Source organism: Colossoma macropomum, unplaced genomic scaffold (assembly GCF_904425465.1).
Source record: "Colossoma macropomum unplaced genomic scaffold, Colossoma_macropomum, whole genome shotgun sequence".
Classification (NCBI taxonomy): domain Eukaryota; kingdom Metazoa; phylum Chordata; class Actinopteri; order Characiformes; family Serrasalmidae; genus Colossoma; species Colossoma macropomum.
The window spans coordinates 10,175,465-10,198,824 of record NW_023494784.1 but is presented as its reverse complement, the minus strand read 5'-3'; the positions used below and the strand labels follow the sequence as shown (position 1 = coordinate 10,198,824).

Genomic DNA, 23,360 nt, shown 5'->3' with positions numbered 1-23,360 from the left:
TATCTCAATAAAAATCAGGACACCCTGATTTGAATTTGTGAATGCACAAAACAGAGGGGTAGGGCTAAGAAGCAAGAGGTGAAATGGGATTGGGCCTAAGTATGCCTGAGCCCATGTGGTGATTATCCATCATAGAAGTGTTCCAGGTTTTAATACCATCTGGGGGATCGAAGGTCATTGATGTTCATTTGTGGTTTCAGCTTTGCCTTTTTTATGCACAAAGATTTCTCCACATTCCCTGAATATTTTGATGATATTATGCGTAGTAGAAAGTGCAATACCTAAAATTCTTGCAGTCGCTCATTGAGGAAAGTTGTTCTTAAACTGTTGGGTTATTTGCTGATGCATTGTTTGGTAAAGTGGCGAGCCTCGACCCATTCTTGCTCCTTTTTTGGATGCTCTGTCTATACACAAGCATGATTACATCACCTGTTTAGGATGTTTTTGAACATTTCACAGTGTTTCTAGTCTTAAACTGCTCCTGTTCCGACATTTTTGGAATGTGTTGCAGGCATCAATTTCAGAATTCGAGAATGAGTGTATAGTTGCAACCGAGCCCCCAACCCAGACAGACTCAAACCCATTGACACAGAATGTAAATTGAAGGTAAATGCAATTACTTACGTAACTGTGTAATAAATACATAAATAAACATGTATATATAGAAATAGAATGCTAAATGAATTGAGTACAGTGTAAATATCTTTAGCTTTTTATTTTTTTATCATTCTTTTTTGTTATTATAATTCTTTTTTTTTGAAGGATAGAGTTTATATTCTTATCTTATTTTTTACTTTTAGTATTATATATATTGTCTATATAGTAACAAGTAACAAACTGTAAAAACCTCAAGGATAAGATAAATTATTACATATCTATCTGTTTTCATTTGCATATCACATACTGTCCCAACTTTTTTGAAATGGAGAATTGTAGAAATGCACCTCCTTACCTTTTTTTTTCTCACTAGTAACTAAAGAAATTCTGTCAGAAGTGTGTTTGTCACTTTCATATAAAACCATATTTGTGATTGAAAGTAGGAGATATTTTATTATGATTTGAATTTAATGAAAATTCTTGCATCCAGTTGTTTTGCTGCCCACAACCGAGGTAGATTTACTGTTGACACAGAATGTAAATTGAAGGTAAATGCAATTACTTACTCAACTGTGTAATAATTATGTAATTAAATATGTGTATATATAGAAATAGAATGCTTAATGAATTGAAATAGAATGGCAACATGACAGTAATTGATCTAGACCAGGGTGCCCAGAGCTGGTCCTAGAGATCTACCACCCTGAAGAGCTCAGATCCAACATTCAGATACTTCTGCAGGTCTTTATTATCAGGTGATCAGGTGTTTTTGATTTGGGTTGGAGCTAAAGGGTGCAGGTTGGTCGACCTCCAGAACCAGGATAGGGCACCCCTGCTCTAGACTAGTCAGGATTAACATTAATGCAGGCATGATTGTCTTGAAAAGCATCCCTCCTCTCTGCAGTGTGGTTCCTCCTGTCCTCCTCCCATCCCCAGCATGCTGAGCAACATGACTCACTGTAGATGCCTGAATCAAAGACAATGATAGACTCTGGCCTTTCAAGTTGTCAGGAGGAGGTGGTCTCCTTTTAATCTCCTATTTATTAAAAAAAAAACTCCGTTCTCGGCTCTGTGATTTAACCTTTTGTCTATTTTTAATTGGATTGCTTTGCTCCTTGTATCAGTGGGAAATGTCAGAGCCTGACCTATTGGATTACTCTGTTGTTCAGTTACAGTCGTTGTCATTAGTTGGCTGTGTGTCTCAAGAACGCCTTTCAGGACTCAAGTGCTCTTAGAATGAAATTCCCTCTGAAATAGTGTTGTTTTTCACCTATAAATAATCCCTTCATATCTGTTTGTGTCGCAGCGTCCCGTCAATAAATGCTTAAAACCAACCTTTGTGTTTGCTACAAACTAATGCGTTTATACAACTGAGGGACACGTTTGGTCCACTGTGTCCACTCATTCTTTTAAAAATGCATAAAAGACATTAACTGTCTGTTTTTCTGTCCTAATCGGAGTAAACTGTGTGGGAGTTCGGACAGGGTCAGGATAACAAATGTGAGAAACACTGCGCCTCTTGATTGAAGTTGATTTTAAAATGCAGTTGATTGTGCTTTGTGGTTGTCCCACTTGCAAATTGCATTTATCCACCGTCTGCCATCAATATTTAATCAGAAAGTTTTAGCTGAAGTTTTCGTTCCAATCAGTAATGCTCATTTACCTGCATTGAACCAGATTCTGTTACAGTTTGCTCACTGATTCACTCTCCGAAGTGACAAAACTCCACTATATACGTGGGGTTTAGGTCAGGTTTGGACATCGTATATAGATATGATATCATATCATTAAGGCATGGTAATATATGCTGGGCTCATGTCGGGTTCAGTTTACTTCTCCCTACTTTATTCTTCCTTCCTACTTTATCATCTTAAGCAGTTTTCAGTCTGACACACTGGGGTTATCAGTGTTGGTATCAGTGTTGGTGGCAGCGAACTCCATGAACCTGTCATGAAAAACAACGCATTATGTTCATCCAGGTGAAAAAAAGAGATGTTTGAAAATATGATTGATGAATACATTTGTTACGGTGGACTTTAAACAAATTTTAGGTAGCTGATAATTAGGCTATTAATCTGGTAGTTTTTTTGTAATATTTAGGAATATGGAGTTTTGTTCAGTCTCCAGTTGTTTGTAGTTGGGCTTCAGTCAGGTTGGGGTAAAATTTTGTCAGGCTAGAGTCCATTTTGGGTAGAACTGTTAGGCTGAAATTGAGGTCAGACAGAATTTTGTTAACTACAGTCAGTTCAGAAGGAATTTTGTCAACTACAGTTGGGTTCAGATGGAATTTTCTGAACCACCGTCGGGTTCAGAGGGAATTTTGTCAGCCACAGTCGGGTTCAGAAAGAATTTTGTCAAGCTACAGTCAGTTCAGACTGAATTTTGTCAACTACAGTCGGGTTCAGACAGAATATTGTTAACTACAGTCGGGTTCAGACAGAATATTGTTAACTACAGTCGGGTTCAGACAGAATATTGTTAACTACAGTCGGGTTCAGACAGAATATTGTTGGACTGCAGTCGGGTTGGGAGAGATTTATGGCAGGCTACAGTTGCGTTCGGGCATGATCTGGTGGTGAAGTTAATACAGTCAGGTTCTCATTTTAATCTCTGAGCTTTGGGTTGAATTCAAGGAGGGAATGTTCTTGGACTATATTTTGGTTTGGATCAAATTTTCAGGCCCATTAAATGCTCACTCAGGTGTGGTCAAACCAGCATAGCGGCTAGCAGTGTCAGGGTGGTGCTAAGCTTTGTTTTAGACCACTTGAGAGCATTGCCAGACATTCCTGAGCGAAACTTTTAAATAGTCGAATTCTTCACTAATGTTGGCCAGGTGCATGAAATGTTATGATTACGTTCTCTCAAGAGGCCTAAAGTGCAGAGTGTGTAGTTTTACAGCACAGAACCTTGAGAAATGGAAAACTACTTGGCAAACCTTTAAACACCTCTCTCTCTCTCCCGCTCTCTCCCTCTCCCCCTCCCCCTCTCCCTCCCTCCGTCCCCACAGCTGTCCACACAAGACTGAGGGGTAAGATATGATGGAAAGCAAAAAAAAAAGCTTCAGAAAAACAAAGAAAGCAGAATCCACTGAAATCATGCAGTCACTGCAGTGCCAAGACTAACATGGCACCACCCAGACCACTTGGGCGCTGCGTGTCCAGAGGAAAGAGAGAGCGGCTGGGATCTTTGTGTGTTGTTTGTAAATGGAGGCCGGCCATGCTTGTGTCTGTTTGCTGCTCTCTGCCCTCGCTGTTGTAAGGCTATCTGGAGCAGGACATTATGAGGAGTCAAATAAAGACCAGGTGTTGGGTTTTACGAAGGCACAACTCCAGAGTCCACCGATCGACTGTAGATGTCGGCGGTACGGCAATATATTGTAGTTATTGTGGTGAATTGCGCTGTAGTTGCCTTTCTGAGTAAATCGTTGGTAACGTCAGTAATTCTAGAACACTAAACAACTGTGTTTCATAAAAATGAGACGGCTAGACCAACTATAGAGAGTCTGTAAACATCAATAACCAGTGTATAGTAACTGCATAAACTGCTTAATAACAAGTAGCTGATGGGATATCAGTTTATTATGCCATTGATATATTTTATTCATTTATTTTTTACAAATAAATCATTTTTCTTCATATTCCAACATAAATAAATTCTATTTGCTAACATGGATTTTTTAAATAGCTCTTTTCATAAACACTTTACTTCATAAACTCACCATAACAGAAAACGTTTAATATCACTTCAAATGTAGTCCTAAGCAAAAGTTTGGGTGCCCCTGGTCAAATGACATGCTTTGTTGATTGTCTAAGTGAAAATAAGTGAACTTCTTATCTTTTGCTGATTATTTGCTGAATTTGACACATAGGAAAAACATAAAATAAAAAAAAAAATTGTGGTCCATGCAAAAGTCTGACACAATTTGTATTTTAGATATTCTGATTAGGTTAAACTCTGCAAGTAAATAGAAATCATGCATTAAAATGTCCAGAAAATTGCCACATTTTAAATGTGTTCTCTCCTTAGATCCTGCTGGTGTGGGTTTCCTCTCTTTCAGTGATGCACGCAAAAGAGATTTGAGTGGTAACAGCTCCCCCTTGTGAAGAATCTTCGTAATGACCCTGTTTAATTCAAGTTGTAGGCAAATCACTAAGCTGATTCATCAAGAACTTGCGTTTTAATTGATCATTTTTAAACTGTGCTATCGTAATAACCTTAATCATGTGTCTTGAAAGTATTGTGATGTTATATATTTGCCATATCGCCCAGCTTTAATCCGCTGTCTTGTGCCCGAGTGGTTCTGCAGCTGCAGTGGAAACTGGAGCTTATTTTCCTCCATGCTGGAAAATATGTTTTATTCCGCTTTGGAGGGGGATTTTTCTTCACTTCCCCCAACCTTTTCCTCCGTGACCGCAGTTTTGCTCTCCTGACGAGTGTATCTCACCAGAATGGTGAGAAAGTTTGGAAGTGCTCAGTAAGATAAGACCATGTTTTGACGCAGTAGAGCCGTGCGAGGCTGGGAGATACACTGACGCTCATCTGGCACTGTGTTTAATGCTGGACAAAGAACAGAAGTGATCATGTGTGCATTTTCCCCTGCCAAATCACACAACAGTGATCAGTAACAGTAAAAAGATCCAAATATTTGATCCTGCGGTGGAAAATTGGAAGATGGGGAATTTTCCTTGCTCTGTTTCCCGCTCTTTTTGGTTGGAATCAATCTTTGAGCTCCTCTTTTTGACTCTTTGTGTTGTCTTTTAACTCTAAGTGTTCAGGAAGAAGTAACAAGAAAGCCCTAGGGACTATATAACCCCCCCCAACACCTCTCTCTCTCTCTCTTTCTCAGAGACATACCCCCCCCCCTCTCTCTCTCTCTCTCTCGTTCAACTCATCGCCCCAGTGTACGCATCTCCATCTGGCCCACAGCTGAAAACTATTAGGCACTGTTGGAACTTCCTCCCCACTATCCTTCTCTCTCTCTCTCTCTCTCTCTCTCTCTCTCTCTCTCTCTGAACACATAACGCGCCTCACCCTGTCCCTCGCTCATCTGCGGGCTCCTATGAAAGCGCTCTTCTCTGCTCCCTTAGTGCGCCTTGGCTTGGCAGAGGGCACAGCCTTGTGTTTTGGAATCTCCCCGGAGTGGTTGGTAAGAAAGTTGACCTTTTTCCATTCTTGCGGACTGCCTGGAAGTCTGACGGCAAGCGACGCACAGCTACGGCTGGACTTGCTTTGGAATCCCTGCCAGTCCAGCACCAGGAATGCATGAGGCTGCATTGATAAACACATTTCTATGGGATGTTTACTTTGTCAGCATAGTGAGCTGAATTCCAGAGCTGACGAACGATTCTTCCGAAAACAAAAGGATTGTTGTTTTGCCATGGTAGTGGTGTTGGGACGGCCGAGTGCGTTAAATGCTGGTTCTGTCGGCTCACGTATGGGTCAGATTAGTGGTTTGCTCAGCAGCTTAAACTCTTGATTTTGAACTGTTTTTCACACTGTGGGTTATTATTCTGCTGCTTTGACATTTCGTGCTTTGGAGTTGTTGTGTATCAGACGTGCCTGCTTTCCAAGTGGAGAATTTCACAGGGTCAAAGTAGGTCACCTGAAGTTTTCAGAAGTTTGTCTTCTTTCTGAATTTAGGGCTTCACTGCTTGGATCACAGAGCCTCGGTGGATACTGTGCTAAGGAATTTGATGAGGCTTTCAACTTTGTTTGTCAAGACAAGCCGTAAAAGTGTTTCTCTTTCTCTCTCTTTCTCTGTCTGGCTTGTACTTTAAAAAAAAAGTTTTTGGGCTGCACTTCTCTCCACTTCACTTATCTTTTCAAATATGCATGCAGTGCACGATAAAAGATAATGAGTCATAGTTGCGGAGCAGTAGAACCGAACGCTCCTGGCCTGCGTCGTTTGCTTTCCTCGGACGGTTCGTCCAGCAGCTGTGTGTGCGAGGCTTTTGGTCGAGGGTGCCAGTGAAGGACTTACGGCCTTCCCTTTCCCACAGGGGCCATTCATTTTCTACAACGTAGTACGTGGAGCGTGTTTTGAAGGCACTGCAGTCTTGCACCACATCGTCACATGACTGCCACTTCAGATGACTGTGTTTTGTTGCTAAGTTTTCAAACACTCTCGTCTCGCCGCTGCCCCAGAACACAGTAAACATTTTAGAGGGGGGGGTCGTGTTATGACTCAGCCCAAAGGAAGGCTTACAGCTGTCCTAAGAGAGACTGATTCATTCAGCCAGGAAGCGATAAAGTGCACACAGATGCAGCTCCTGTCAATCAGATTGACTGGCAGGGCGTCCCAGGTGCACACCTAGGTGTACTGATAATATTGCCTGGAGGTAAGACTGAGTTTTGGTGGACGTTTTACCGTACTCATTATATTTTCGTCTTTTCAATATGCAGGGCTGGATAAGTACTTTTATGTGTGTAAGCTCCCAGGAATGTCTGGCTATGTAGAGATAAAATATTATGTATAAAGTATATAGAGCCTACGTTCAGGGTTTTGAGCTTTTGAAAACAAAAGTGTTTGTTTTATGCTGACATCTTTTTTTATTTTTTTTTATTTTTTATTTTTTAAGAATTATGCTGCACAGGGATCAGATTCTAAGTCACCACGATCGATCCCCCCACCCCTTCCTTTTTTTTGGCCTCTTCACAGCTTTATTGCAACAGTTCACAGGGGTCTTGCATCATAAATGCACCTGCTCAGTCAAAGACGGCCGCTGTCCTTGTCCATTCGACTCAGCATTGCTCTTCCTGACAGCTCAATTGGCCGTAAACAAGACACACTTGCATTCTTGTTTTTCTGCCGTTCTTTTTTACTACCTGGTCTGATGTGTTTAGCAAGCAGAGCTCCGTCTTCCCATAATACACTCTGGCGCTCTGTTGAGGTCCCTCCCAGTTCATGGTTGGTTTCATTCACAATTAAATATTTACATAGTGATGCAGATGAGAGACACATCTTGGACTGATTCTATCAGGCAATTCAATCAGTGTAACCATGGATCAGTGATGCTGAAGTACAGTTTTGGTTCAAAGACCAGTACTAATCTACACAATATGTCCAAATGCATTCAGTTAACCCTTCTAATTAGTGACTTCACATCGGTGCATCCATTGCTAGCACAGGTGTTTAACTGCACTCTCAGCCTGTGTAACCCCTATAGAAAAGCATTGCCTAATAGAATGGGATGCTCTGGAAAGCCAGAGCCTAAGGTCACTGTGTCCAGTGTCAAGCATCAGAGCAGTGGAGTGATGAATCTCCATCATCACCTTTGGGAAGCTGGAACAACATTTGTGATCTACTCTATTTGTGAGTGTGTTTACATGCACCCAATAATCCGATCATAATCATATTCCTGCATTCATCTGATTATTGAAATGGTCATGTGAACAACACACTCCGACTTCTTATATCGGAGTAAGGTCTAGATATCCGATTAAGAAATCTGATAAAGAGAGATGGATTTTAGCTCAGTAATCAGATTTCTCAGTGCATGTGAACTCTTACTCTGATTTCTTTCGGATTTCTCAGTCTGCACATGTGTGAAAACAGACGACGGTACTGGGAATAAGCGAGCAGTGTTGCCACGAGACGCAGCAAAACACTTTTGTAGAAATTAAGGATTTACATATTTCTCATCTTCTAGATGATGTATGTTCATATTTTCAGGTAAAGTGGTGCGATGTTTAAAAAAAAAAAAAAAACAACATGAAGTCTGAGTTTTACGTTACATTTACGTCACGTCTTCTTCTGTGAGTTTATTGGCTGGTGGCAAAGCAGAAATCTGATTACTGTCTGACTCATGTAGACATGGAGTTTCCCATTATTCAAGTGCATGTCGGATTACTGACAAAATCAGATTTTCTGCAGTAATCGGATTATTAAGTTCATGTAAACACTCTCATTGTCCAACATCATTACCTGACCTCACTAATGCTCTTGTGGTTCAATCCAATCAGTTCCTCATAACAATGTTCCAAGAAGAGCAAACTCTCGGTTAATGCCTTTGATTTCAGAAGAAACCTTGGGTGAGCAGGTGTCTACAAACATTTGGACATACAGTGTAGCATAGACTGGAGTGGACCGAGTGGTCAATATTTGCTTCATAAATAAGGAAAATGTGATACTGTGTAGGTTTGGAGATTTTTAAATACTACAGCATTTTTGCTTTAAAAAATTAACAACATTTCCTTTGAAGTCTTTTGTCTGCTCATAGACCAATAAATTGCTCTTTCACAGTATCAAACCTGTTAAGTAGTAGCTCCTGTGCTATCTATCAAGATGGCCACTTTTATGTAGAGTTAGGTGAAGAGAGATAGCTCACAATGTTCTGTCAATAACTCAGACCTGATATACTGCACCTGTATCAGTCGCAAGGCAACTTCACATTTTCTCACTGTTCTCAATACAGAAAGTTGCTGTGAATGTCTGTGATAGATCATGATCACTGATAGATCTGATATTTTACAGCCCTTCTGTAGGCTTTACACAATACCCTGCTTGTGACTACATATGTAGAACATGCTACTCACAATGCGAGTGTGGCAAACTATGAATAAAGGTCATTGAGGCTTGGTTGGTGCATCTCATTTGCATTACACTAACAAGCTCCTTCTAGGCCAGGGGTCGGCAACATGCAGCTCCGGAGCCACATGCGGCTTTTTTTACTGCCCTGTTGCGGCTCCACAGCAGAATTAGATTTGTAGGTAACAATAAAATAATCCTCCTTTGCAGTAAAATAAAGCTCTGCTGATCATTCAACACAGTTTAACAATAAATGGTCTTAAACACTGGAGTTAATGTAGAACTGCTAATTCACCCCTTTAACCCTGAAGGTTGGCACGCAGACTGCTGGTCACCATAGCAATGCAGACAACAATCTGGCCTAGCTAGTAGCTAACGAAACGGCAAAGAGAGAGATTAAAGACGAACATTGATCATTTAGAGATGGATGGACAGATTATTTGCATTGATAAGCACTACAGCCGGTTTTCAAATATGTTTAATCTGCAGTGAGAAACCATCAAACACTAGAAAGTTACAAAGCTGAAGTCAAATTTTCATTTAATTTTCCTGTTACACCTTAAATGGGAAAATTAAGGTGGAAAGGGAAAATTCAAACAAGAAGCCACGAATGAGAAGCTTATTTCAGCCTCGTAAAAAGTCGAACATTGGGAGACATTTTACAAGAAACTGTTCTACTTTTGAAGAAAAGTTTCCTGCCAGAGATGCGAGAAAAGTGACTATAGCTGAGCTAAAGCTTAAAGCAGAGCAAAGTCTGCGTTTTCGTTTGTATTATTTTTTTAGTCTATACTAGAACATCAGCACACATTGATCAATATTTACAGCCGAGATGGTAAAATGGACATATAATGTTGTGGCTCCCAAGTTGTTTTTATTTTTGTTGAAAGAACAAAATGGCTGTTCTTAACATTTGGGTTGCCACCCCTGGTCTAGATGTTATCACTTTTGTGTGAAGTATATAAGTATATATTACGAAGCCAGATGCTGATCTCCAGGCCTTCACTGTACCCACTTCAGTTCCTTTGCAGAAGCTAACTGCCTAGCCCTTAAGTAGCTGTAGATGTATGTCCACTACTCGTGTGGCTGTGGTTAGTCCTGTCCTAGGTGTTATGTCCTAATTCGCTAATCGCTACCCTCTCTGCTACTTCATCTGACCAATGCTCAGCAGAGCTCATCTCAATACAAAGGCTATGACCACATATGCAGTACATGCTACTCAATACGCTAATGTGGCAAACTATGAATTAAGGTCATTGAGGCTTGGTTGGTGCATCTCATTTGAATTATGCTAACTAGCTCTAGGTGTTCTCCTCTTCTTCTAGGTGTTATCACTTATGTATGAAGTATTACTATGAAGCTAGATGCTGATCCTCAGGCCTTCATTATACCCTCTTTGGTGCATTTGTAGACGCTAACTGCCAACCCCTTATGTAGTTCTAGCTATACTTTCACTACTTATGTAGCTATGGCTAGTCCTGTCCTAGGTCTTATTTGCTAATCGCTACCTTTCCTGCTACTTCGTTTGACCACAGCTTAGCAGAGCTCATCTCAAAGTAAAAAGGCCATCCCTAATGGCTGCTGGGATACCTGGTTTAATCCAGCCCAGTACTGCTGAAACCCAAAAGCTGGGTCTTCCTCTTTCTTTTGCACCCCAGCACAAAAGCTAATTGCTACCTCTTGGCTTTAGTAGCAACTATGAGTTTTTATCCCCTAACTATGCTTTGCAGCAGTGCAACTGCTGGAATAGGTGCTAGGATGAGAAAGAAGTAGAGAAAAGGAATAAGCCAATGCAGTCATGCCCAGTGGTTCCAAAAGGCAGAACCATTCTGACAGGAAGGGCCACTAGAGATCACACTGTTTATCCTAAACCACCTCCTTACCACTCTTCTTGAGGAAGACACTGCCTTGACCGCAAGTTTGTCAGCATCGCAACGTTTCTATCTGATGTTTTTGTCACCCAAGTTGACAGGCACTGTTAATTAGCCATGACCCTCATAGGCCTGGACCGTCCTCCATCTTTAACTCTGAACCTTCGTCTAGAAGAGTAGTGGGTGAACCTAGAGATGATTCAGATGATTTAGGACACGCACAGATGATCTCTAGGTCTCTGTAGACTTGTTTGCCAGCACAAATTCAAATTACTGCTCTCAGTGGTTCTCTCCTTCTACTTTGGCTCCAATACTCCACATGATTTGTGGTTATGACCACCATATTTTAGTTGTAGCCCTATAATCGTATCTTTTCAGGAGACTTTCTTTCAGTAGGGGAATCAGCAGGGAAATTTTTCCTCACCTCCAAAGTTCAGTCTTAGTAGTTGGTTGTATTTTCTGCTTCTCACAATCCAAGTAATCTCAAAGACTCAGTGATGTTGAGGTCTGGACTCGGGGGTGGTCAGTTCATTGTTCAGCTTCTTTGTTTGATGTGTCCGTCTCCTTTTCTCAGTGAGGTTCTTCTTGACAGCTACACATCCTTTCAGACCCATAGCGCTGAGTCGTCTTCTCACAGTGGAAGGATGGACAGAAACACCTGTGGATGTTTTCAGATCTGAAGCAGCTTGATTTTCTCCTCTCTCTCAGAGATGAAAGCTTTAAGTGCTGTTTATCTGATGGGGGCAGTTTTGGTGTCTACCAGGTCTTCCAGGTGGTTGTTAGGAGTGTCATTTTCTGTAAATCATTTAATAATTTTTTGAGCTCCAGTTGTAGAACGTTCTGTTTTTTCTCTAGTTTTCCTTTGACTTAAGTGTGTATGTTGTTCAGTTAATTTCCAGTGACTACCTGTTGTGTGCAGGATCAGAAGAGTATCCACTGTGCTTCGCACCACCTCTTCTAGAATTAGAAGAACACAGTACATTTGTAACCAACAGTTATATGTGTTTGTTTGTACTGGTGTAAATATTTTTCACTGGAAGTCCCTGTTTTTGTTTACGTAGTAAGAGGAGTTGAATGTTTCCTCTGTTTGAGAAAATGTGCTTTTATACCTTTAGAAGCCAAAAATACATTTCTGTCCCAAAAATGCTGTAATTTACTGGTTCCCGACTCTGTACTGCCTTGCCCTTTGTGGGACCGAGCCAGGAAACCACCGCCATCCCACACATGCAGACATGGTGCTTATTTTGCAAGCCTTTTTTCATAATGTGCTAATTATATGAACTTGACCTCAGAGCTGCTGTCTGTGTTTACCATGTTCAAGGCTATGCATGTTTTCTCCAGCCAACTTTGACATTGCATTTCTTACTTTTCGGCTGAACTGCAGCTCACTTGCTTCTTCGCTGGTGAGATTTCATCTCATTGTGGGCACTGCAGTGGACTTGGCTGACGGATGTTTCATTGATAGGCTGCCTGGTATGGATTGGTATTGTATCGATGGTAAATTATACTTATTTGTGATCAGGTTTGCAGTTTTATATGTATATTTTTTGTTAATTCGTTCAGACATTTTGAAATTCCTTTGTTATGATAGTTAATAGATAGTAAAGTACTATTTGGAGAAGTTTTATACTTGGAGATAATGTAATTATTACTGGTGTTTCTTAGGTGATTTAATCCTTTTTGAACCACCAAGTTAGAGCAAGTATGGAGGCACTTGAAAAAGCATTGAATTGGTATCTGAACAAAACATTTTATCTACTTTTTTATCATATTTTCTTGCGTAATTAGAAAGTGCCAGGTGCTGTTTACACTTTTTCAAAATGACACAAAGAATGGATAGCGTGGTCACCTCACAGCAAGAAGGGCCTGGGTTCGGTTCCCCAGCCAGGCCACCAGGGTCCTTTCTGTGTGGAGTTTGCAAGTTCTCCCCGTGTCTGCGTGGGTTTCCTCCGGGTACTCTGGTTTCCTCCCACAGTCTAAAAACATGCAGTCAGGCTGAGTGGACACGCTAAACTGTCCCTAGGTGTGAATGTGTGTGAATGTATGTCTGTCTGTCTGCCTGCCTGCCCTGTGATGGACTGGCGGCCTGTCCAGGGTGTTTCCTGCCTTCTGCCTGATGACTGCTGGGATAGGCTCCAGCTTCCCCCACGACCCAGAAGGTTAAAAGGCATGGATGGATGGATTGATGGATGGAAATGGTCCAAAATATTTAGAATAAAATCTTGTTATATTAACTTTCATTGACAGTAAGGAACGTTTTATCCCTACGTTTGTAAAGTTCCTTTTTTTGGGGATCTCTGTGGCCCAAATCAAGTCAGTATATATTGTCCTGTCAGACATATGACTCTGAACATTTAAACATGTAAAATGAAAAAAAGAAGATTGTTATACGCCACTGTTGAGTGTTGGCTGTAAATTCCAAAGCTAATGACAATGCTAGTGGAATATAGCATTCATTAAAGGTTGATGCTTAGAAGAATCAAAATTACAGTTTAATTAAATGTCAGTGGTGTTGAGGTCTGGACTCTGGGGTGGTCAGTCCATTGTTCAGCTTCTTTGTTTGATGTGTCCGTCTCCTTTTCTTAGTGAGGCTTCTTGACAGCTACACATCCTTTCAGACCCATAGCGCTGAGTTGTCTTCTCACAGTGGAAGGATGGATAGAAACACTGACGTTTTACCTGGAGGTTAGGGAACCAGCCTTGTGACCGGAAGGTCGGCGGTTTGATCCTCTGAACCGACAGTACATGACTGAAGTGCCCCTGAGCAAGGCATCTAACCCCCACCTACTCCCTGGGCACCGTGGATAGGGCTGCCCATCGCTATGGGCAGGTGTGCTCACTGCCCCCTAGTGTGCATGTTCACTAGTGTGTATGTGGTGTTTCACTGCACGGATGGGTTAAAATGCTGAGGTGAATTTTCGCTGTTGTGGGACTAATAAGGGTCACTTCTTATTCGAGTGCATGTAATAATCATAATATCTCCTGAGAAATTAATAACTGAAGGCTGTTTGGACTGGAAATTAAATTAAAGAATGTTGATCTGTGACATTTGCACAGTGCTGTATGCTCTTAAAAAGGTTCTATACCAGTTTAAGGGTTCTTCCTAGAACCTTTACACCACAAATGTGGTGCTCTAAAGAAGGCATCTTAATTTGTAACAGTATATTTTTGGCACTTCTCACCACAACATCGAGTCACAACCGCAATCCTTCTGGTAAATGAATGACAGCTGAACAATAAGGTCTGCAGTCACGCAAGCAGCTCTTTGATGCTCAGCAGGATGTTAGTCAAAGCGCTGCTTCATTTAATAAGAAGTTTAATAAATTACTTTATTAATCAGGCTAATAAAACCTTTTCTTTCCATCTGAAAGCTTCAACAGAAGAGGAGAAAGTCAGTGAATAGAACTGGATCTAAATTAAAGCTATATTTCTACCATACAATGCCAAACGTCCTATAAACGGAGTTTCACCTGCACTAATACACTCGTTCTGCAGGGAGTCGATTTAAACATCACTTGAATGAAAAGCTTTGTTCTGGTGGACAGAGAACTGGGTTATAGTAATGCATTGTGGGATTAAATGAAGCTTTTTTCATTAACGCTTAACTCGTGCTTTGTCTGAGGGCTGTGGAGGATATTTTAACGCAAATTTAATTTGCCAAAACGGCATTAAAAGCATTTTCTGAAGCAGGTTTTGACTCCTTTGTGCTGTTAAGACAAATGAGTCGTGAACTGCCTCTGAACTCCGGCTGGGAAGTTTCTATGAGATGAATCGATAACTGTTTGGAAAGTGATGAGAGAGAAAGCCGTCGCTGTGTATGCGGCGTTGATGCAATAAGAAAAGTGCTTAATCTTGTTTATGTGTCTGTTTGTATACGCAGTGTATTGAATCTCTCTTTCTTCCTGTGGTGGGGGAATGGGCCTGTCTGTTAAGAGGAAGAGATTGATGGGTCTGTTTCAGACAGAGTGTAAGTAATTGGTCATTTCCTGATGGGTCGGGTTATCTAGGAAAATGGTCCATGAAATAGTGCTCTGGAAAAACAGCACATAATCAGTTTTGTCAGTCAGTTACAGGTCGCCTTTCAGAGCTAAACCCAGTTCATGTTTTAGGTCTTTAACCTGTATCTTGTTGAACAGCTTTAGTTTGTATTGTTTTAGTGCTGTCAAAGTCAAAGCCTTTCTAATGTGTCAAATTATGGGCGCCACTGATTTCTTTTAAAAGACATTTTCTTGGTTTGACCCTTCAAGACCATCTGTAGTAGTGCAGGCTCAGATGCAGCATGCTGTATATTGCTTTGATAGAATCCCTGATTGTTGTCCTGAAGTTGAAGTACAGCTTTTAAGTGGATTAAGTGGGGGGTCTGTTTCCATTGACTTACATTAAAAATAAAGTGTGTTTTCTCTTTCTTCTGTAAAGTCACCATTTTGGAGAGGTTTTGTTCCGACAGCAGTGAAATACATCCTGATGAAGCTTATTTGATCCACACACAGCAATAACAAAATGCACTGCTTTTAAATGGAATGGGGTCAAATTAAAACAAAGAAGAGACATGCAATTAATCGTGACTAACTGCACAAAATAGTGATTAATCCTGATTAATTATTTTACATTTTTACAGCCTTAATAATTTTAAGTCGTTGCTGTGTTTTTTTTTTGTGTCATTTGAACACAGCTCTCTTTTACATGGTCTGAAAGCTTTATGTTGGATAGACCAATAGAATTGCTTCAAAAGTACTTGGAATAAAACCTCTTCATTAAAAGTTAAGAGCACTTTTGCCTTTTACGTTTTCAGAGAATTTTTGTTTGTTAGTTTGTTTGTTTTGGACAGTGACTAAATGTTGTTCCAAAAGGTATTAATATTTTACAGGAATGGAGACAACACGCCTGTTTTCTTTACTTTTGCTTTGTCATAATTCAGCTTCTTTGTTCAAATTAGTGAAATAGTGAAACTCATCTTTGGGGCAGATTTACTAAGAGAGGCTTTAATGACCAACAGTTGAGTGACTCTTTGCCTGGTGGGGGTGGCACAACTTTTTAATTAACATACACCAGCACAATATAACCACATTTGGCTCATAAGCTTTTTGTATGAAGCTCAGTTTCCACCAGATAGGAGAAATGTTTTTAATCCTTTTCTGATTTTTTTTTCTGACTTGTTGTCTCAAGATGTTGACTTAGTAAGTGGAAATTGCGTGGAGTTATTACTTCTTGAGAATATGATTATTTTGACATATTTTGTCAAAATATTTACTTATTAATTCATTATTTTGACATAATACATCTGAAAAATACATAAAACAATCATTATTTCCATTGTGTGTTCATTGAGTGGAGGGATTACACTTAAAAAAGATGGTTCAAGGGTTCTTTAGTACATGCAATGATTCTATTTAGAGACATGAGTTATGTATAGAACCCTTTCTGGCTCTTTGCATGGCTCTTCAGTTCAATGGAGAATGTGTTGTATAAGGTCTATATAAGGTATAAGGTTCTAAGCTTTTTTGGAAATCATTCTATATAACACCAAACGGGTTCTGCTACTGTTACAATGTCAAGCTTGTAACAATAGAAGAACCCTTTTTGAACCATGCCCTTAACTAAAGAACCCTTGAAGAACCCTCCTCTTTAAGTGTGGGATGAGCTGATGTTGAGGTCTGAGCCGAGTGGGTTTGAAGGTTGTGTGAAATTGTGAAACCCCTGTTTAACTTCACTGCACACATCTTGGAAATAAGTGTTTATTTTAACCGCATTCATTTTAACCTTTGTGTTCTTCTAAATTTCTGCCACAAATCACAGAAGCACAGTGCGCAGAAGTAATGAGTAGATAGCAGAGCTAAAGAATTACCATGTGAGCTTTTAACAGTCGTTTGGAAAAGTACAATTATTTAGGCAAAACCTGCACTTTGATAGTGTAAAATATGCCCAGAATATTAGGAAATATCATTGTTTTTCTCAAACTATTTCTTTTCCCTCATCATATTAAGAATAATGTGACATGACAGGCATAAACACGTGTTTTGATAAACTCTTTTCTCCCTGAGCGCAAACAGTGTGAGTCGTGTTGGTGCCAAGAATAATAAAGGCTTTTTACAGGCTTTAAATAACACACGGGCAGGTTTTACTATCAGTCTTGGTCAACTGGATTAGGTGCTTCATTACAATAATCTCCTCTCAATATTCTGCACTTTAAGAGAGGAACTTCTATATAGTCGTGTGCAAAAGTTTGGCCACTCCTGGTCAAATGACGTTTTGTTGATCTTCTAAGTGAAAAGAAGTGAACACATTTTCTACAGAGAGCTCACTTCTGCACGCTTTAATGCACAGTTACTGTTTCTTTACTGAATTTTACATATTGGAAAAAATAAAACACAAACTATGGCCTGTGCAAAAGTTATGGCACATTTTATCTTATATTAATAGTCAGTTAAAATCAGCAGACGAATATCTTATTTAAGCGTGTTCCCTGTAGAGGATTTGCTAACAAACATTGGGATCCAAAATTCTAAGACTGCTGCTGAAAATACTTAAAATACTTTTTATTTTGCATTCCTTTCTAATTTAATACAATGATTTTTTTCATTGCAAATGATTTCAGCATAACAATTTGAGTGAAAAGTAGAAGCTTTAAAATTTTAATATGAATTTCAGAATTTCTTAGTATTTGATAGTATTTGTCCTTCGTTTGCTTTAGTGAAGGCATTCACTCAAGTTTGTGCAAAAGCCTCTGATGAGCAGATTAAAGGTCTTAATGTGGTCAGTTTTACAAATTTGCTTCAATTTGAATAAAGTAAGTGCAGAATTTCTTAATTTTGCTTGTTTTAACTTAAAATTAAAATTGTCAAAATTCTAAAACTCATCTGAGAGGAGCCGTTCAAACTTTCTCATTTAACTGTGAGTGCATAAGCAAGCTGAATGTAATACAATGAGGCAAGTGCAGGACAGCAGCGACTGCCCCTTCATCTTATTCTAGCGACATCTTAATATCTGTGTCTTATTATTATTGTTCACCGGATAATGTCTATATCTTATTATTATTATTATTATTGTTATTATTATTATTATTATCATTATTATTATTCATCTTAACATGTAAAACTAACTGAAAATTAATGGCTAAAAAGGCTCTGTGACAGTGAATCTGCTGCTTTCTCTTGTAAAAATGTGAACGTTTTGGTTGTGTTCCTGTTCCTCCAGGTTAAAGTGGCACATTCCTGAGACGCACAGCTGAGATCAAGCATTTTTCCAGCATGAGCCGAGCGTTTAACAGGAAAAAAGGTGAGTGATGGCTCTTTGGCCTCTTTTCTCCTCCCTTTACTCTGTCATCGCATCTCTGCATGTCAGAGGGTCCCTAACAAGCAGCCCAGAGACACTAAACCCTGCAGTCCCACCAAAGAAAAATGACTCATGACATGCACACATGCGCGCTCTCTCTCTCTCTCTCTCTCTCTCTCTCTCTCCTTCTCTCCTTCACTCTTTCTCTCTCACCCTCTCTCTCCCTCTCTATCTCACCCTCTCTCTCTCTCCCCCCCTCTCTCCCCCTCTCCCCCCTCTCTCTCCCTCCATCTCTCTCTTTCTCTCTCTCTTTCTCTCTCTCTCTCCATCACTCTCTCTCTCTCCCTCCATCTGTCTCTCTCTCTCCCTCCATGTCTCGCTCCCTCCCTCCATCTCGCTCTCTTTCTCTCTCTCTCTCTCTCCCTCCCTCCATCTCTCTTTCTCTCTCTCTCTCTCTCCCTCCATGTCTCGCTCCCTCCCTCCATCTCTCCCTCCATCTCTCTCTTTCTTTCTCTGTCTCTCTCTCTGTCCCTCTCTTCCCTTCTCTATTCTCACTCTCCCTCTCCCTCTCCCTCTCTCCCTCTCTCTCTCTCTCTCTCTCTCTCTCTCTCTCTCTCCCTCCCCCCCTCTCTCTCTCTCTTTCTCTCTGTCCCCTTTTTTCATTCTCATTCATCATTGGCAGCATTGGCAGGCCAGCCTCTCCGTCTCCACCATTGCTTGCTTGCTTATTTATTTATTTATTTATTTATTGATTGATTGATTGGTGGGCATTGTGGAGGCTACCAGCTTGCTGTAATCACCACTGCCTGCCCCACTCCCTCTCTTCTAAATGAATGAATGGGTTCTTGATATGATGAGTCTAGCCCACTCTGGGATCCCAGGCGTTCTTGAATAAACTGCTAATATTTCTATATTAGAGTTTCTTTTGCCCTGACTGACTTTGTTTGATGCGGTCAGAGATCCGATTTCCAGGTCAGAGGAGTTTTCTTCCTTTCTCTCCTCAGGTTTTCATCCACACTGTAAAAATAGCTCATCAGATCAACCTAAAAAATACTTCATGTAGTAACAAGCAGTTGAACTGGTTTTATTCACCTCAAAAAATAAACTGGTTGAAAGAATCGTTCATTCAAAGTATTTATTTAGGTTGAATAAAACCAGTTCATTTACTTGTTACTACATGAAGTAATGTTTTTAGGCTGATCTGATGAGCCACTTTTCACAGTGCATGTTTGAAAGGCAGATGATGTGGAATTGATTTCTGTCTTGTAAACCTGTCATATGTCACATTCCTGCCACATGATCTTGTTTCATATAAATGACATTTCTCAGTCTAACTGTTCTTCATCTACTGACAAGCTTTGAACAGTTGCACAGAAAAATATGTTCATTATGAGGTCAGGCAGTGTGAGGTGGATACACTAAAGCTAGAAGTGAAATTTGCTAGTTTTCCTCTTAAATGTAGTTAGTAAGTTAAGAAATGTGTGTATTTGAAGTTTGATATTTCACCAAAGTACCTTGCATAGCTAAAATGCTTTCATGAAACCTACATTTTTCTTTATACTTTTGTTAATTTTTATAGAAAACAGTGTCAGAAACCACATAAGCACGTCTGTTACAGATTACTGTTATTTGAGATTTTTTCTAATTTTCTGCATAATTCAATCTTGGAGGTGTAAACTGAGTCATTGAGAGTGGTTTGATATGAAATGGTTGATTGTAGAAACTCAGATTTCTTTACGGTGGTGGTGATAGGAACCAGGGGTCGCCATGACTGCAACACAAATATAGCCATTTTACCTACTATCCAAAATCAGCAGCGAACCTACACATATCTTCTGAGTTTTATATGGAATGACAATGATGGTAAAATAGTGGAAAATCTGGAAAAAAAAGTTTCTTTGGGGACTATTTTACCTCACAGCACTCTGTGTTCTCTAAGTTTTAGTCTACGTCCAAAATCTGCTCAAAACTATCATAAAACAACATCTCAACCTTTTCATGCTATAACTTCCTGTGAGGTAGCTTTCAGAGCAGGGCTGTCCAAAAACAGGCCTGTGAGGATATTTGATTTGACCTGTAAACATATGCTATGGAATGTAACAAGCTATGTCTATAGCTTGTTACATTCCAATTTTCCTTTAAATTTGTATTTTTGATTAAAACCAACATACCATCTTTATTTATGGCATCATAACCATTTGCCAAGACAAAAAGTTTGGGAGACTCTTCAGGTATGTAGCTCTTTCACCAACACTACGGAAAATTCTGACTCTGTGAGTTTCTCTTAAATGAAGCATCAAACCACAGTGAGGTTTATATACTGTTTATATCATCACCTGTTGCTCATGCAGAAATTAAAAAAGAAATCCGCAGCTGTAAATCCTCCAGTAGTAATGTTGTTTTGCTGCACCAGAGCTACCAGAAATACGCTGTAAGCAGATTTTCCTTGGAGAATTTTCCACATTTAAATGCGCTGCATGTCTCAAGAGTGATCACTGATGCTGATTATGTAGAAGAAGGAAATTGCTTTCTTATGTTCATAAAGGTTTCGGCTTTTTTTTTTATATTGGTGATTTTAATACCTTTAACGCTAAGATTATTGTTCAGTTATCTTAAGACGTGTTATTCAGTAATTCAGTAGAATTATTTGCTATCTCCTATGAATTATTTAGTATCTGCTATAAATTATTCACTATCCCCTATGAATTATTCAGTAACTACAATTAATTATCTAGTATCTACTATGAATTATTTAGTATCTCCTATGAATTATTCAGTATCTACTGTGAATTATTCACTATCTCATGAATAATTCAGTATGTCCTATTAATTATTTACTCTCTACTATCAATTATTTAGGAACTCCTATGAATTATTCAGTAACTACAATAAATCATTAACTTATATGAATTATTCAGTATCTACTATGAATTATTCAGTATCTACTATAAATTATTCAGTAACTTCTATGAATTATTCAGTATCTACTATGAATTAAACCAACACACAGCACAGCACTGATGGCTGAAGAGCGTTTCTTTCCGTGCCTCGCGCTGCCGTCCCCGCCGTCTCAGACGCCTGCACACTGACACACACAGCAGCGCTGTTGCTTTGTGGAGAACTACAAAAGCACATCCAGCCATCTGTCGTAGAAAAAAAAGCTCTCAACTCTTTCACTGAGTGACAAAGGTCCATCCATCGCTTTCGTGACCACATCACAACTGACATTTACCAAAGAGAAACTCTAATCATTTTGTGAGCATGCATTCATTAGCGCTCGGTGGCATGTGGGAGATAATGAGGGCTGCTCAGAACGAGAGCGGAGCCAGGAGTCGATGTGGTAATGTGGTCATGTTTCACCTGCACACGTAACGTCTGCAGAGTCATCGCGTGGCATTTCATTATTACAGCTGGTCAATATTGCGCTCCACGCCGCCATAAATCTTAGAGGGGCAGAGCGGCGGAGGTCCATGAAGAAGATTTGCACCGTGTTTATGCGGAATATCTAATGACTGGAAGAATAATGAGTTGAGGAGGAATGTTCAGATCAGCAGTTCTGAGGTCCACCCTTCACCCTTCAGCTCCTTCAGCCATTATTTAACATGGATTTTTATCCTATTGGTTATTACTGCTTATGAAACAAAACCATCTTTAATGTTTTGTTCATTATGGCTTGACAGCAACAGAATTGTTTAGAGGTTTAACAGGAGCAGCTCACCCAAAAACAGCGTGCCTTTGATGAAGAGAATGTTGAATGTAGAAATAAATAACTGTGTTGATGTGGATGATGCCTCTGTTATCCTCCTGTAGTGATGATGTTGCGCTACACCAGAGCTACCAGAAATGTGCTGTAAGCAAATTTTTCCTCAAGAATTTTCCACATTTAAAAGTGTTTCTAAGTGTATCTCAAGACTGATCAGTCATGCTGGTTCTCTATCAGCAGGAAATTGCAAATGTTTCGGCTTTTTTTTTATGTCGGTGATTTTTTTTTTCTTTATTCCTTTATCACAATGCTTATTGTTCAGTTATTATGGCTTGTTATTCAGTAACTACTATAAATTATTTAGTGACTACCATAAAACATTCAGTATCTGCTAGAAATTATTCAATATATACTAGGCCAGGAGTCGGCAACATGCGGCTCTTTTACTATCCTCTGGCGGCTCCACAGCAGAATCAGATTTGTAGGTAAAAATAAAATAATCCTCCTTTACAGTAAAATAAAGCTCTGCTGATCGTTCAACACAGTTTAACAATAAATGGTCTTAAACGCTGGAGTTAATGTAGAACTGCTAATTCACACTTTAACGCTGAAGATTGGAGCGCAGACTGCTGGTCACCATAGCAACGCATGCAACAATCTTGCCTAGCTAGTAGCTAAAGAAAAGGCAAAGAGAAAGATTTAAGACGAACATCGATAATTTGTAGAAAAATGGACTTTACATATTTGCATTTATAAGCACTCCAGCTGGTTTCCTGATGCTTCCTTATGTTTTATCTGCAACCAGAAACTGTCAAACACTAAAAAGTCACATAGCTAAACTCAGTGTCTCGTTCACATTTTTCCCGCTCCCCCTTAAATGGTGCCTGAGGTGCCAGAGTAATTACTGCACGATTTAAGGTGGAACGGGAAAAATGCAAAAAAGAAGCTGAATTTAGCTTGAATTTAGCTTAAGTTTGAACAGAAAAAAATTAAACAGGAAAATTATTGTGAATTGGGAAAATGAAAGCAGGCAAATGAGAAGCTGACTTGAACCTTGTCAAAAGTAAAACACTGAGAGACATTTTACGAGAAACTCTTCTACTTTTGCGGAAAAGTTTCCTGCTGGAGATGCGAGAAAAGCAGCTATAGCTGAGCTAAAGCTTAAAGCAGAGCAAAGTAAGTCTGCATTTTCATTTATATTATATTTTTTCCTATACTAGCACATCAGCACATATTGAGACATATTTACAGCCAAGATGGTAATTGCATTTTCTGTAATTAAATGAAGCTATTATTGGATGTTGAGCTCAGAGAAAGTGTGCACTGCTATAGCTACTCCGTTTATTAAGATGCATACAGTGAAATCTCAATACATTCACAAATTTCATAGACA

At 39.7% G+C, this 23,360-nt stretch overlaps 1 protein-coding gene across 5 annotated transcripts in view; it reads left to right on the top strand.

The window, feature by feature from the left end:
• Nucleotides 1-23,360, top strand: part of gulp1a (GULP PTB domain containing engulfment adaptor 1a) — a 158,958-nt gene that overhangs the window by 94,851 nt on the left and 40,747 nt on the right. For 2 of the 5 annotated variants that reach the window (XM_036577482.1, XM_036577488.1), the window contains exon 3: nt 18,187-18,267. In XM_036577482.1, coding sequence (XP_036433375.1) covers nt 18,240-18,267 — 28 coding nt within the window. In that variant the 5' untranslated portion in view covers nt 18,187-18,239. Of the gene's footprint in view, nt 1-5,509; nt 5,744-18,186; nt 18,268-23,360 lie in introns of those variants that run through there. The other 3 variants (XM_036577495.1, XM_036577474.1, XM_036577504.1) reach the window with 3 other exon arrangements.